The following is a 17116-nucleotide window of genomic DNA, read 5'->3' on the forward strand; positions in this document are numbered from 1 at the left end:
ACAGGGACAGAGAGGGAAGGAGAGGGAGAGAAAGAGCGGGCAGCAGAGGGAGGGAGGGAAGGAGACCTTCATATGATGGAAGAGAATGGCCAGAAATAATTAAGGCAAATTTGCTGAACAACTGGATTCTTCTAAGAAGCACTAAAATACTCCAGCATATGTGGATCCAAATTTGACTGCAAATATTATGGGTGCAACTTGTTCTAGGACTCGTAAACAGCAATCAATAATAAACTCAATCATTTGCTAAGAATATGAAATAATGCCTATATGCCAAGAAGAAATTTTCCTTCCAAAAACCTTCAAAGCAGAACTATTTAGAAACAAGTTGATTTCTGAGCAGCAGAACCACCAAAGTGTGTTTTGAGGTTGAGTTTCTGCATGGATTCGCTGGGATCTAATATAGTGAATTCACATTGCAGCCTCCCTGTCATGGGACTCTGCATACATGCAATTTTCACTAGATAGCTGCCTATCTTTCTTAAAATTTCAAAGAAAATAACGTGTTTCTGTTTTCTTCTGCTACGTCAATTTAGCAGAAATTAGACAATGGGCTCCAACATTGTTGGGGGTGTGGAACAGTCAGACAGAGACAGACAGTATAATTGCACAAGTCTTGCTTCCTCAGGAAACCCAGCTAAATGCATGTGACACACAAAAGCTGCCTCTCTAAAACAGTGGTCCAAACAACAAGAAGAGACAGCCACAGAATCTCTCAGTGGACAACTCAGTCATTAATTGCAATCTTATCAATTCAATTATACTGCAAACTTGGACAAAAATACTGAACAGCAATGAAATTATTAACATATAAAAACAAACAGAAAAAGAACTGATTTTCTGCAAGGACTTTCAACAAGCACACAGCAAAGAGAAAAACGAAGAGAATGAAAGTCAAGCTGAACATTGTTGAACAAGCTGAACAACAATGTCCAAGAAAGCTAATACCATGCTTCTTTCAGCAGGAAGGCAATTTTAGAAAGTGAAAATTGTGGCTGTGGAAGTAAAGATGTCTTTCAATATCTCTGAAAATGCAGAGTTTGATTTCTCACAGAGAACAAGACACTGTATGTAGCTATAAGCTTTCACAGCTAAATAGGTACTTGTTCCCAGCGTTGTAAGAGGAATGGTAGTGCGTTACAGTTATGGAACACGGAGTATGAAAATGACTATGGACATCTTTACTTCTCATTTACAAAATCTGGCGAGAGACTGTTCTTCCAAATGCTCCTCAGAGAGGGAGATTCTTTCAGAAAGGAGCCCATTCAATTTGGGTTAAATGCATCACTTGGTGGTTGCTAACCTAATTGTCATTCTACCTCTCTTTCTCAAGAAACAGTTGCAAAGTAAACTGGTGGAGCCTCAAGCTCATCAACTGACGCTGTGAAACACTGCTTCCTAACAGGCTTACTTTTTCATTAAAACAACAGGGAAAGTACTAAAAGAAAAAGAATTCTTAAGTTACACAAGTGGAAACTGACCTTACAGGACACAATAACTAACATTTTGCATATTAAAAGCTCCCAGTTACACAACAGACAATACAGAGAGAGGTTAAGATGGATGTACATAAAAGAATTCCATGATACTTCAGTGTGACACATTCGTTTGAAAGAGCGCTGTCAAAGCCTTCCAAGGAAAAAACCCTTCCTGAAAATTAGCTATTTGACTACCAGTAATAAAAGGACACTTGTAAGAGATCTAGCATACATTATGTAGTAAGAGTTTTCTCCCTGGTAATTGTATAGATTTTCTCATGAAGGGTTTAAAATACATTTAGCACCAAGCCAAGGATCATATGGGTAACTAAGTCAGACAAAGGTTTTCCACTTATGTTATTTCATACATTACTTTTCAATAGCAATCAAAAAATAATTGAAATCCAAGAATCTTCTTATATAGAATAAAGATTCATTGCAGAAGCTGGAACTTGCATTCTTCAGGATGGGTGGAAAATTTCTGAAATAAATGCGCTTTTTTTAGGTTGTTTTTTTTTAACTACTTTACCAGTAATAGTTGCAGCTTCAGCAGACAATGGTTGCTGATTGAGACTACTTGTTTCCGAATCTATGTGGAGTGTAGTTAGACTGGCCACTTCTTGCTCCTCGGCACTTTGTTGCTGTCCTGAAATTGCATCAACGTCAGTGGAAGCTGGTGTCCCTGCTTCAGTGCCAAAGCTGAAATCTGTATGAGGAAAGTACTGTATTAACTTACGACCTAAAAATACCACTAATATAAAAACCAAAAGCCCATCACCTCCAAAATCCTCCATGTAAAACTTGTATGTGCATCTCCTATGCTACTAACACACTGTTGCAAAATTTACATAAAATGTAACAGCAAAAATTATTTGACTATTATGAATATTCTCATTTCTGTAACAAAACTGTGACTGTACTTCTGGAGAAGACATTCCTGTTGCATGTCCTGTATTCTGCTTAGTTGCTGTAAGTTCATCTACATGAGAATAAAGTAAAAATAATGGAAACATACATTAAGGAATTTATTTGCAAAATTTACAAGCTGGAAGAAATATCCAAGTTGACTGTTAAAGCACTAACTTCAAACTAAAAATATGGCAAATGATATTCTAACAAATGGCTTTTTCAACACTAAAGACAGAATGTCATGCTGAAACGTAGGTTTAAATAACATTACTTAGTTGCATAACATCTACATACCTAAAAATTGTAATTTCTTCAATAATTTCTACCATAGAAACATTATTTCTCTCTTACATAATACATGAAGTCATAATTCCTAGCAACCATAACGACCCTTTCTGTTGAACAAGAGTGGGAATGGATAAATGAAACGAATGAAAAGCATTAGGTTATTAAACAAAGCACACTAATGTTACCATGATATTACACTTAGTATCTTGATTAATCTATAGCTACACAAAGACCGCTGTAACAATGTCAGAAGCCCTTCTTTAAATTTTACCTAACTGTTTTCAAAAGAATTAAAATAACTTCCAAAATAAGTAACCTTTCATCTTTATATTTTGTGCAAAACAGACGGATACGCTCCAGGGAGAAGACAATATTGCTTTCTAACGTCTGTTCATTGTTGTTCTGCTTTTTGCGCAGTAGTATTCCAGTGCTGTTTTGTTTAGTATACTATAAACATGATAGCCTCTCTCAAGAACTCTGCTTGCTCCATTAACTCGCTAATGATTTCAATGGGAAATCAAAATAAGCTCTCTTTATAGAAGACTACTGGCATATAACTTTAAAAAAAAGAAAAGAGAAATTTGCAGCAAGCAAGCAATCAAAAACACTACTACTTTCGGAAAAATATACTTGCTTTCAAATTTGCGGCCATCATACTGGAAGGCGCTGAAAGAGTCAGAGTGGCTATCTGAACTGATGAGGTCACTGCTGCCCGCACTGGCAGGTGATGTCCATTCGGAAGGCACGCCTGGGTCATCTATAGGACGCATTTGGTTCTGTTTGTTCAATATATCAGGAAGGTCTTTAGGAACTTCCAGGCTGCCAGGACTGCTTCCTCTTCTTGTCACATTCTAAACATTGAAGAGACATAAATTATCTTACAATCTTGGATGGCTTATTTACATAAAATAGAAAAAGCAATCCCACATTTGCAAATGTCAGAACGTAACAAATAGTTCCCAAGTACCTAAACCAGAAATTGTCATCATACTACATACATAGCCAAGACTTTCCAAAACCCCAGACAGGCAGCAGTAAGTGAAGAACCCATGCAGTCACAGAATTTCATAAATACAAATTTTATTTGCAAGATGAATTTTTGGGCACATACCTTAAAAGGCTACGGTTCAGACTAGCATGTGCCACACATTATTAGGTAAGACTTGAGAGAGAAAAATAGTAAAAAAGTATATTATCTCCAGATTATGTCTAAAATGCTGAAGAAAATTTGTTAACCTTGGTTCCAGAGACAAGCAGAAAAAAATGTCAAGGAATTTTCTGTTTTCTGGCCTATAGGCTACCATGCTATCAGCAAAAATTTCATGTACACCACAAGCAACTGAATTTACTAATTCATGCATTAATTTTCTTATGATTAAGCCTTGGTGTTGACTTGGACACCAAAGACAGCATATAGCAGAAATAAGGCATATAGATTTGCTCATGTAAAAGTAAGGTGGTCTTCTACTTGGAGTCTTTCTTTAAGCCACTTTTTTCACAGATAGTACTGTTTGCTTGAGAGGGAAGAGAGATAAAAGTAGAAAAGCCATTTTATGAAACGGCTTGAAATCTTTATGCATTATGAGACTGAAGATGACTTCCTTATACACTAAGGCCCAGTCACTTCTCCATTCTTTTACGACCATACTACTAATCAGAGATTTACTCAGACTGACAAGCTTTTCATGATACAAGGTTTTAGCATTCAATAGATATAACAACCTAAAACTAATCTTAGTAAGTTGGTACTCTGTTTTAAGAAGGCATATCTATTTTTATGTGCTAGATTACAAAATCAGTGGCAGTTTCAAAATATTTATTCAAACTTATCTTGGCTGGTTTTTGCTACCTAAGGAAAGTATCAACTCTCTTGTCTGAACTACTAATAATCAATATTCTTGCCCACCTATGTGAAAACAAATAGTATTCACTCTTTTTCTCTTCTTCTGTGGCCAGCTATGATGAATTCTGTTTTATTAATTTGTAGACTAAGTTGATTTTTTTTTTAAATAGATTTCAAGTTAGCATTTTCGTCTTGTAACTCAAGACTTACTAACAAGAACACTTTGCACGAACAATCAAATTTCATAAACATGAGTTCAATACAAAAGAAAAAAAGCACACATTTGGACAAAATCTGCAAGTCCTCTCTTGCCATTTATAAAAGATGATGATAAATAAATTTTTCTAATCACTTCGCAGAAGGTTGTTCTGCCCCTTATTAGCAACAACTAAACTACTGGTTGACAACTTTCTACAGGAGTGTGTCTTAAAATGACCTTAAAAGAAAAATCTTAAAAAATTCTAAGCAGAAAAAAGAACTGAACAACTTTGAAATGCTACATTTAAATTGTTACCCATTCTGTTCTTCATTTGCAACTTTTTTATTTTAATCTTTTCCCTTTTGTTGCTAGTTAATAAAACACTTATCTCTTCAAATCAGTTGTCTCGTTCTGTAAGCATTCAACAGTAACCAGAAATTCTTGACTTAAAATTGATTACAATTTCTCATTATGAATGACATTCCAAACAACATGACACTTCTGGAAAAGCGTAGGAAGAAAGCATATGAGAAGTTCGTTCAATTAGCAGAGAACTATTTACAAGAAATTATTCAACACTTGTAAGTGAAACAAAAAAATGAAGGAAAAACATATACTGGTGTAGTTTCGTAGTCTGTTGCGCTGACGATACCTGGAGAGAATAGTACCATACTACAGCATGATACCTAACTACATACCACACTGAGGACTGCAAATTTACATATAAACTATTATTCTGAAAGTGTCTGTGTACAAAGATCTTTACAGGTGCAATTAAGGCCATTTAATTCAATAAAAACTATTCATCTGACAGTAACTTCCGCATTGCTTCCACAATGAAGATTTAAGAGAGATGAAAACACAAATGGCATAAAATGGCATGAATCTATGCCAAAGGCAAGGATAATTAAGTGATACTCTTAATTCTTTCTGACTCATAAAATCCAGAGAAATATGTTTTAGTGAACTGATTTATAACATCATTGATGAGTTCACACATATATGCAGACTTACATATTGAAATGTAGGAAGTTTAAAGGCTTACCAGTGCACTACCACTGCGGAGTCTCTCAGCTATAAATTCATCCATGAGGTCAGGAACATTTGTATTGTTACTGCCAATATCACTATCAATAGGGTGCAGCTTTTGACTCATGTCCTCTCTATTAGCTAAAAGCAAATGAACAACTGTATATAGTAAAGAACACATCAAGGCATTTTCAAAACAAAGGTAAAAAAAGAAAAAAACCCTGCTAATTAACAGAAACAAACAAACAAACAATCAAAATTGCCAAACATGCATTTTAAGAATTTCCCTCTTTTAAAGCAGATTCTATTTTAAGAATTAGTACGGCTTCTTCTTCCCACTAAGCAGGGGTTAGTTGATTTCCAGTACCACCTTTAAGAGCAAGAAGCTTATAGGTAAGCACTACTCAAAGTTGTTAATGCTTGCTTTAAGGATACAGCATATATTCTTCCTCCATATCACAAAAAGTAAGTAATAAATCCTAAAAATTTTATATGATTCCTACAGGCTCCTTCTTCATTGCATTCCTAATGAAGAGCCACGTCGTGGAAAAAGTAAACTAGGTTGTAATATGTAGTAATGACAAATGTCAATGCAGCACCGTATACAGTTAGTATAAATAGTGCAAAGAAAATCTTATGTAATAAAACTACATGCTAGTACATGGAATGAAAATTCAAACTCTGGATGGTCAATGGTTATGAACAATTAATTAAGTTCACTCATTTATCAGTGTTATATTTTTGATGTGACTATACTGTTCATATTTAACTGTGGCTGTTACACCTGACTTCATGATCTTCGCCTTTAAAGTCTTCAAGTTATTCCAGTTCATGTTTTCTCTGTAAGAATTTTTCCCTCAGTGTCATCTTTCATGAGACCACAGTGTAGTTTATTCTAATAGTGAGGCTCTGTTAGATGTTACAGATTTCAAATAAAATGTATTTCTAAAATTAGTGCTTTCTAGATATCACTTTTTCAGAAGTCTAGATTCTGCAGAGAAGCAAATCGCTTTTTTGAGACCCATGACAGTCACGCTTTTGCAGTGCTATGCTTACAAAGACTGCCCTCAGGTGGCATTAACATCTCGATGCAGGATGCATTACAGAATCCTCTGTTAATCATGCCAGCATAACAATGGGAAAAAAGAAAACCTACATTACTGCTGAAAGTTAATTTATTGTTCATTTAAGGTTATTTAAGATGTGAAGTAAGACAATGGATATTAGAGCGACAGCCTTCTTTTTTGATCAGTCCACAGAGGTCTCATAGTTAGCAGGAGAAGGACTATCATGAGACCTTCATGAACATCCACGATTCCAAGAAAAAAAGAAAGCAATAAAAGATGTTGACAAGATGTAACTGCATCCATTTTGATGAATGAATTCAGAAAGGTCTACAGCATGTTTTGAAAAAGATTCAAACAAAACCTTACGATTAGACTCTCAGAGAACTGTTGAAATTAAATCATTCCAGTAATAGGAGATTTCTGTTTAAGACTATTTTTTAAAAGTTATCTGAACTGACCTCCAAATATAAATTTGAGGGGCTTTTTTTGTTTTGGAGGAGAAAAAGGAGGAAGAAGAGGAGGAGGAGGAGAAGGAGGAGGAGGAAGAAGAAAACACACTAAATGAACCAGAAATACAATTAGTTCAACCTAGCTGGTCAAGAGCCAGGTCCGTCTGACAAACTACACTCAGAGTGGAATAGCACATTCTGGTAAAATATGCATATGCCAATCATTCAGTAGGCTGAATTTTAAGGCGCTGCATGGTAGATGAAAATTCAAAATTCTCAAGGCTTAATCCTTTATTAGGTCATTTACTGTCTCTTCCTCTTCCCTAACCTAATGGTCTTCAGCAGCAAAGAGGTTCAACTAAATATCTTGAAAAGGGAAATTAGTAATTTAAAGTATGTAAAAGTAACTTATGCTGGGAGAAAAATCAGCTGGCTGTAGGCGCATGCATAACCAAACAGGGAAAGCAGTGATCATCCCAAAGCCTTTTGATTGCTTATCAGAGCTTGCTTCAGTTGCATTAAGCCAAACTGGTGCTGCCCTTCTCCTTTTGCGCTCTGCACACTGTTAGTGCTCACCTGCAGCTTTCCTTCCAAAATAGCCCATTACATGACTGTACAGATCCCTCAGTGGAGCCTCTGCTGGCATTCTGTTCTGCCTCTGTGGGGAAACATTTGCCTTCGGCTTCGAAAGAGCATGTACAACAGTTTTATAAACACCACCCAGGGAGCCCTGCTGTTGCGCTGACTCCTGACCTGAAGCTCTAAAGGCACTACGATTATGGAACTGATTAACTGCAATACCTTCTTTTTGCAACATGGCTGCTTGAGTTTCTGTAGATTCCTTAATTTGCTTGCTGCCAGCTGAAGCAGCATTGATCGCATCTAGAGGTCTATATATTCCAGGTCTAACCAGCTCCGTGACAGCTGATGAGCTAGTGCTTGCACTGGTACTGCTGTTGCTGCTACCACTACCGCTACTACTGAAGCCACCGAGTTTACGAAGTCTTGCTTTCCAAGCGGCCTCTTTGCTCTCAACAGGATTGTAAAATTGAACTGATTCTGTAGATGGTCTAAAAGTAACGTGAACGCTATTTCTTTTTTTAGTCGTTATTTTCATGATTTTGGCCCTATGAGTTACAGTTTCAGATATACTCCTTTTAGCTGGTGACAGTTTGCTTGTGCCTGTGATGTGAGGCATTTGAGGGTTAACTTGTGCTTTAGGAAGAATTTTCTTTGCATGCATAACACGTGAGTTGGTTACTTTTTCATTAAACTGGGCACTTTTATGCTTTTCAGCTACCGCTGCTTCCACAGCTAAATCTACATCAGCTTCAGTGGCTGCTTGCCTGTACAGGTATCTCTTCCCTTCTTTGCCGCTAGGACTACTTGACCCATGATTGAACACACTTTCATATTGTTTGTCAGTATTTAACTGTCTGGCTTTATCAAGCGCTTGATTTCTTGTAAGAATGTCTACTTGAGTAGGTGCAATATTACTTATAAAGCCACTTTGGTTTTGTTCTAGGTGCAGCTCTGTGTTATTGGCTCTTTCTGTAACAGTGATGCTATTCGTGCATTGACCGGTCTGATCTCTATTTTCTAATCCATCCAGTGGTAATCTATTATTCCTATTTACTGATGTATCACCTTCGTGAGCAGAAGCCTCACATTTATCTATCTCAAAGTTACCGCAAAGTTCTTCTTTTTCTTTAAGATATTCTCTCAGAGAGGAAAGGAGATCATCTTCACCTTCAAGGTCAACATACTGGCTTTGTTCAAAGGCTGTGTTTGCAAATTCTACCGGCCCTATTAAATGACAAAGATGGTCATAAATACTATCCCCAACTTCCAAGGAGGACTCTCTGCTATTTGTATCAGTGATATGGCTTTCAGTGGATCTATGCATTGAAGAGGTCTCAGTGGAACTCTGTAAGCTTGGAGCATGATGGGATGAACTGTCAATGACAGGAACTGCACCTTTGGCTCGTTCAACTGCGAATGGTTCCAGGATGTCAGAGGTGCTGCTGCTTCGTGGCAGTGGCTGTTCCTCATTTAATGCACCAAAAACTTCACTTGGAGCATCCTCACTCTGTGAAAAATGTCTGACTCGAGGTGGACGTGGAAGAATTTGAGCATCGTCAATGTCTGTAGGAAAAAAGTATATGTAACATGCACTAAAATTTACATACAGAGGCAATATTTATTTACCACTACATCCTAATTACGTGACTTTAAAAGCCAGGAAAGTCCAGAGCCTTGTTTTCTTAAGTACAACAAAAATATTTTTTCCAGTACTAGAGTGTTAAAAACACACGCACATAATATCCAGTACAGAATGTAATATAAATGAGTTAGACCATCAGAACACAGTTTTAAATGTTAACATGCATGAGAACAAACAGTGAGACCATGGAACGTTTGGAAATACAGTTAAAGCTAGGGCTGTGCCAATAAATTCAATAATTCAACCAATATAATTCCAGCTAGCTTGTTCAGGAAATGGTTACCTGGAATACAAATTAGTTTAACAGTAGTACCCTTCATGGAATTTACATCTTCAGAAAAATGCACAACTCCAAAGAGAACAAGTAAGTTTTCTGGAAAATTAGAATTGTCTATTGAAGTGGCAAACTATTACTTTTTTCATAACTTGTGTGAATGTAAGTTACTCAAATATCAAAAGGAATACTATCATATGATTATGAATATTATGGCATATGTAATATAGCGTATACCTAAAGACTAAAGCTTTTAAATGACAGGGAAGAGCTCGCCCTATACGGAAAAGATGACTACACATACTGGATAATTTAAAGATACACCCTTTTTCCCTAGAAGGATGTTTTGTCTCTCATCTTCAAAATGCAAAACTTAATACTAAACGGAAGCTTACCTCCCCCTCTTCTTCCAGTTTTACCCAAGCAAATGTGACATTTGTGAGAATTACCAAATTAAGGACTCTGCTACTGAAAAACATCCTGCAGCCTCACAACAGTTAACATTAGAGTAAAACCACTTTTGTTTATGAAAAGACCAGAACATTTGTTATGACCATTTAAATCAGTGATTCCTTGTCTCCGTTGAGACTGCTAATATGTTAGCATCAGTACAAATCATAGTTAACTGTAATGAAAGCTGCAGTTCCAACATGGATCACCTAGGAATTGTAGAGAAGTATCTTCAGCCCACTTCACATCATCCACCAAAATAAAGAACCTTCACGCTCCTCTTCAGATTTCATGATACGTTATGGGAACACTGCATACTATCAAATCACCAGTGTAGGCAAGACTAAGTATCTCTTACAGACAAATCAACTAATTGCAAGAATTTGAGCTATCCCTTGCAGTCTTTTTATGGGATAGGCACTTGAACAGTAAAGTAAAAACAGGTTTCTCAATTTTCTGTTGGTTTCTTTTTGATAGAATTCCTTATTCCCTGGATTTATTTTTTACTACCTACCACTTTAAAAGCATACCTACAATTTTTTAAGTCAGGAATAACAATAAAGAGCTTAAATGAATACCAACAAGAGTTACTTGCCACAGTAAACAGACTTACCTTGTTGTTCTATCTAGAGGGTTTATCTTCAGGACTGCAATGGTGAATTTACTTAAAAGCAGCACAAAATTTAAGCCCCTTTCCTTCCCCTAAATCTGATGTGTTACTGCCAAAATAAATATTTCAAGTTATTACTTCATGGATGTCTATACCTATTTCAGTAATACTTAATAATGATAATCCGAAGTCACATTAAAAACCAGCTTTAAAGTGCTCACACCTTTCTGAGAATGTTAGAGCTGGAGCTGAATTTTCTCGTATTTTCCTTCTGAGCAAAGCATACAAACTGGAGGAATGAGATACAGCTGTACTTAAGTACATGTATGTGTTGGAAGAAGATGAAAAGTGGTATTTCCATGCTCAATTTTTCAGAGAAGTTAAAATTTGAAAATTAAAGTTTGGCCTAATACAAAGTTTACTGAACTGTAAAGAAGCTATTAAGACAGGAAATAGAGAGGTTTGTGTTAGAAAAAGAGAGTAGACATCCAAGCTATTTCAGAAAATAAACATGAACTGAAAATCATCGTATACGGCACAATTTATTATGCCTTTCCTCTCTCTTCAGCTCTGATAAGCAACAAATTCTCATCAATGTTCTTGTTCAACTTATTATTAGCTATATGAATTAACACCCTCTGAAATGAATGGTCTCTCTCTCTAGTTGGAACTGTTATTTCAACTCTCTATTGACCTAGGCACAGATTAACACAGGTTGTGCTTATATAGACCCAAAGCTATTTCTTACAGCTGCAAAGAAAGGACCATAGGATTCAGTCAAAAATATCTATGATAATGTTATATATGAGATTAATATATGTAACTATGATACACCGATCTCATCTTGAGCCCTCAATATGTATGCATCTTTCATACCTTTTATAAACTCAAGCTTATCTAAAGCAGCAGCCTGAGGATTGCATACTGTGCATGCATGCAGTGATTATGATTTTCTAGGATGTTAAAAATTACTGGATGGAGAACTCCAAAGGCACGCCAAGCAGCTCCACACATTGAAATAAATTCAGCTAGATTTATTTCAATGTTGATCCAGTATTAATTTTAGGTGCTTACGTATGCATGACAAGTACACAAACATTTTCAAGCAAACGTGTAGTGCTTGTGCCAATAGAGATTTCTTTTTTGTAGAACAGAGGCAGGAATTAAGGAAATGAAAAATATACTGTTATTGCAATATCAGCACTGAAAATACAATGTTTAAAAACCCAAACGAACAGCTCCTTCACAATCAGGGCTCACCCTTGCACACAGGTATATAGTCAAACCGGGACACCATCAATCCCTAAGGAGTTTTCACTACCCACATTGCAATTGTGCGCCAGAAGCCTGTGTATTTGACACACTGCACGTACTTAGGAGAAACGCTGGCCTGGTTCCTAATACGTTACAGTGAGGAAGAGATTGAAATTGGTAGTTCTAGCCAATCTCACCCAATTGCAACTTTCCTTAAATCAACCTTACCTCTCCTTTTTCTGCTAGAAGGCAGAAAGAAAAGGTAGTTTTTCAGCATCAAGTGGGAGTTAAGATATGCTAAAATACAAACTCATGGAGAGACACATTCTGGCAAGAGAGCATGAGCGCAAGTAGAAGATTCCCATATAATGTTGGGACGGGATTATATTTCATCATGGAAAGTTAGTTCAGAAACTGGAAAAAAAATAACACATTTTGCTTCTCAGCTTTCATTTTGATTCTTTTATAAGAACACATTCTGTGAGTTTCTGGGATTAAAGAATAATTACAGCCATACTGACATTACAATTATGATTTCTTTATATTTCATCTTAATGATTACTTACTGATTAGGGAGCAAGGTTGTAAAGGCATAATATACGTCTCCCTTCCATGTTAATACTTCCTTTGATTCTTTTAGTCCCAGTGCATACGGAAAAATCTCCCACCTGCGATTCATTAGACTGCCACTGTGGCCCACTGCTTCCAGGAATCTCACCTACGTCTCACTGACACTTTTTTTCACAAGCAGTCTTGTACCTGAAAATCCTCAACAGGAGCAGGAATATTTGCTAGTTACCCTGTAAATGTGTAAGACTGGATTTCCTGTGATTCTAACAGGTTAATAGAAAAGTTCTTTTTAGAAATACTGCAGGTTTGCAACAATTGCACTGTACCAAATTACTTTACTAACTAAACATCTTGAAGCATAAATCTCCACTTCCACTTTCTGGATCCTATTTGAAAAGTTGCAAATACTCTGCACATGGAAATACAGCATAACTTAGAAACTACGTGACGGAATTACAATCTTAGGAAAAGTATCTGCTATGATGCTAGATGACTAGATGTTAAGATTGAGCTTTTGTAATAAATTTTGTTAACCTACTGACTGATCTTCAAGCAGAAACATTATGTCTCAATAAATAACAAATTATAGTGGGGTCTTCTGCCTTCCTCTTGAAAAGTAATATGCTGTACTGTACATAAGGTAAAGGTTTTGGCATAAATGCTTTCTTTTGGACTACCTGTCAAGATTCATCAGTGTTCAGTGAGTCAGTCTTTCAATGAGGAGTTTCACAGCTAAAAAGGAGCTGAATGCTACTTCAGAAAACTTAAGATAAGGGCATCCTCTTCTTTTGGAATCATTTGAAATATCCTCTCCTTCGAGTTGTGTTGGATCTGGAATTTAGTTTGCATAACAGGGATATTCATATAATTGTGAAATAAGAGGAAGGGCTGTCACAGCAAGCTAAACATCATTCATTACCTAAAGCACACTTATGATAGAAACAATCTGATTACTTCCCAAATTACATGCTGTAAATCTGGACACAGAAGGCTTTCAGAAAAGAATATATTTACTGTAAGAAGAAAAGGCAAGGAAAATGATAAAGCTCCATGTTTTAAAAAAAAAGAAAGAAGAGAGAGAGCAATAAAAAAGGCAGACAATTAAAAGAGCAAAGTGCACTCTGATCCAGTGGATAGTTTTTCCTTTACTCTGCTACTTCCCCATCAACACTCTAACGGCTTGCTTTTCTTCACTAGAGCTTTTTAGTTTTCTGGCAATGTTCAAGATTCTTGGGCACATAATGAAGCTGTTTCAACACCCATCTGTTGGAGAAGACACCAAAACCAGGAAGCACCTAGGACTTTTTCTGTGTTAGAAGTGCAAAGGTCTGTAAAATTATTTCACTTTTAAGAATTACATTGGTCGTGCAGATTTTGTATTGGATGAGTATTATTAATTTATTACATATAATTTGTATTTTATTATTCTTTGTGGTGTCAAGATTTGCATTAAAATACTTTACAATTTTTCATTGTGAAAGTCTGGTATCTCTAGAGTGGGTTCCTTGGACTTTCCCGAGTCTCCATTTATGTTTTTGGATTGACTACTAAGGCACCACATTTCTGTTTCACAACAAGACGACTTAATTTTGGACGCACATCAAAATCCAATTATGAAAATACAGTTTTGACACTTCTTGGGTAACAAAGGCAGGCAGGAGAGACAGAAAAGAAAAAAAAAAGAACATAACTTCCATTAAAAAATTACTGCCATTAAGTCCTTATATTTGCACACAGTTTTGACTGTATAGATAGTCCTCCCACTGTGCTTTCTTTTTTTTTTTCCCCCACTCATCGAGACAAAGGCGTAATATGATTGTCAGCCTTACACGCTACTAATTTACACCTATATAATAGCTGCAGCACAGGAAAAAAAAACCAAACCATTACCTGTAAACTTTCATGCATGCATTTTTAAAATCTGTGCTAATTCTAATTGCTGAACCTATTTGTTCAAAGAAAATTATCCAAAGAAAGCTACTGTCAAACTTCTAGCCAACCCCCCTGCTGGACAAAACATAATGTTGACAAAACTACAACTCTGTAAAAAATGGATCATTTGGAACAGAACACCAAAACACAGCACTTCAGAATTCCAAACTATAGATTGTTTTTTGTTTTTATATATTAATGAAAAACAGGCATACTGTAAAGCATATTATATGATACCATATACTTCAGACATTCTTTTTTCATGGGAGCTAAATATATCATTATCATGGTTGTCCACGCGACATCTATGACACTGAATTAAAAAATTTACGTAGAAAGACGTAAATGGCAAGTCAAAGTAAAATTATGTTCTTCCTTTTCCTCCCTCACTCATCACAAATAAAAACTTTAGATTAGTTGTACTCTCTGGTAGACAGATGCTGCTGCTATTACTGCTTACCAATAAATTGAAAAAACAAGAGATTTCTCTAATTTTCACTTTTATAATAGTAAACATTGGCACAGCACTAACTTCCAACAGTTCCAGAATGAATTGCAAAATAGCATGGTATTTTACATAACTCAACATATTCATTCTTAATCTCTTCCCCTCTCCCCCCATCCCCCAAGTATTTTTACTTCGAAAAATTTAATGATTTAGCAGAATTTGAAAGCAGAAGGTTTAAAAAAGTGATAAAGGGGGTGCAGAAATTAGCAGAGGTGGCACTACCTGAAAGCTCATCAGAAAGGGGAGTGAGAACAATATCAGGCAAGAAGGGTTTGGAAGTATGGATCAGAACAGGAGCACTTTTAGCACTGCGTATATAGGCCGATGGCAGAGCACATTCACCAATGGATCGGCTTCTCATGGCTTTAAAAAGGAAAAGAAAGAAGTGGGGAAGGAAAAAAGAAGAGTGACTATAATGAAAGGCTTGTGTCACAGAAAAAGCAGCAACAGAGAAAACAAAGATAAAAAGGAAGAAAATTCAAAAATTAAAACATTTCAGCACGGCAGATATTGGCAGAGCTGTAAGAAAGAAAAAAATCAGTGGACACATAAGACATTTTGAGTTTTTAAGTTTTATGTAAAGCAGCAACAATGCCTTTATTATGACGATTACAGAGATTTTGCATTCAAAATCAAGAAACTAATTAACACTTTTTTTCCCGTTGCATCAGGGGTTGAAAAATCAAAGTTAAAGTCACTCCACAAGCACTCAGAACTTGAATTTTTTTAACAGAAAAAGCAACTTAGACTACATTTGCAGTTTCCTTTGGTTTAGTCCTAAAAAAGTATCTGAATTTTACACATACCCATACTCTTGAATTCAAGATTCTCCAAAAGAGATTCAAAAGCATGAAGAGAAAATGACCAATTCTGTGTGGAGAAATTTGCAATACGACTTGTCACAGTTCCACATTAAAAATGAAGTGACTGAAGTGAAATGGTTTGACAACAAAAAGCATTAAATTGTTTGTTATCTATAGGGTCTGGCTTTTAATCGATACAGGATAAATCTTGCTAAATTGAAACTAATTCACCTTTTCATATCTCATCTTCTGCCAACAGTCCTACAGAATGGAAAATTTACATAAGAATTGTGGCATCAGGATCAAGGTTGTATCTGCAGCTTTTCCAATAGATTTAAAATGAATCTTTATGACACTTGTTTTCCTTTGTCAGAGTAAGACACAGCAAGAACCGATACTGCGTTCAATCTCAAAATACACTTGAAGTTCTTCAAAAAGTAATATTCATTGTTTCAAGCAGCTTCCTTTTCAAACTGTTGCAAATTTGATAACTTGTTTTAAAATAGTTGCTGATAAACTTCTTTTAAGGAAACTTTAGTGCATCTTACATAAATAGTCAGTACAGTATTTAATCAGTCTTTGAACTTTTCTACATGTATTTTCAAAGCAACATGGAATATAGACTTAGAATCTTAGTGCTCCTGATCTGTATGGGAATCAGAAGTACATGAATGGAGTGCAGTGAAAGTTGAGCACATCACACTTCTAAATCAGGTTAAAGAATTGTCCCTAATAGCAACATGCAGATAACTTGGGTAGATCAATGTACATAGAGCAGAAAACATTTGACAAATGCAGCACAACTTAAGTGGAGTCTTGACATCAGTTTGAAAAAACAATTCAGAAAGACAGACGTTTTAAGACTGAAGCCATTCTCTATTAAACTTAGTTTATAAGACAGAAACCAATTTAAAAAAAAAAAAGGCAATTACGTGTAAGGCTTTAACATCTCTTTAAGAGATGCAATAATAAAATTCAGGATACAGTGACAGTTAGATGCATTACATTCATCATTGTGCATCTTAAAATGAATGTAGGCAAGAGAAAAAATAACAAGCTACATAGTAAATCTTAAGGGTCTTTTCCAACCTAAATGATTCTATGATTCTAAATAAACCAAGCTTTTGAGATTGGATACTGTGTTGATTACAAATCTTAGCATGAAGCGTTCCTTGTAATTTGACTGGATCTTTTCTATCATATTGCACTGATACTAGCAAGGAGGCGGG

General features: G+C 35.9%; 1 protein-coding gene across 1 annotated transcript in view; it reads right to left on the minus strand.

The window, feature by feature from the left end:
- Positions 1-17116, minus strand: part of RALGAPA1 (Ral GTPase activating protein, alpha subunit 1 (catalytic)) — a 125015-nt gene that overhangs the window by 77579 nt on the left and 30320 nt on the right. Inside the window, exons 16-20 of the mRNA XM_009319372.1 lie at positions 15307-15447; positions 9240-9407; positions 5763-5887; positions 3310-3526; positions 2008-2184 (exon numbers count right to left, since the gene is read on the minus strand). Of these exons, the coding sequence (XP_009317647.1) occupies positions 2008-2184; positions 3310-3526; positions 5763-5887; positions 9240-9407; positions 15307-15447 (828 nt within the window). The remainder of the gene's footprint in view (positions 1-2007; positions 2185-3309; positions 3527-5762; positions 5888-9239; positions 9408-15306; positions 15448-17116) is intronic.

Source organism: Pygoscelis adeliae, unplaced genomic scaffold (genome assembly GCF_000699105.1).
Source record: "Pygoscelis adeliae isolate BGI_AS28 unplaced genomic scaffold, ASM69910v1 Scaffold71, whole genome shotgun sequence".
Classification (NCBI taxonomy): Eukaryota; Metazoa; Chordata; class Aves; order Sphenisciformes; family Spheniscidae; genus Pygoscelis; species Pygoscelis adeliae.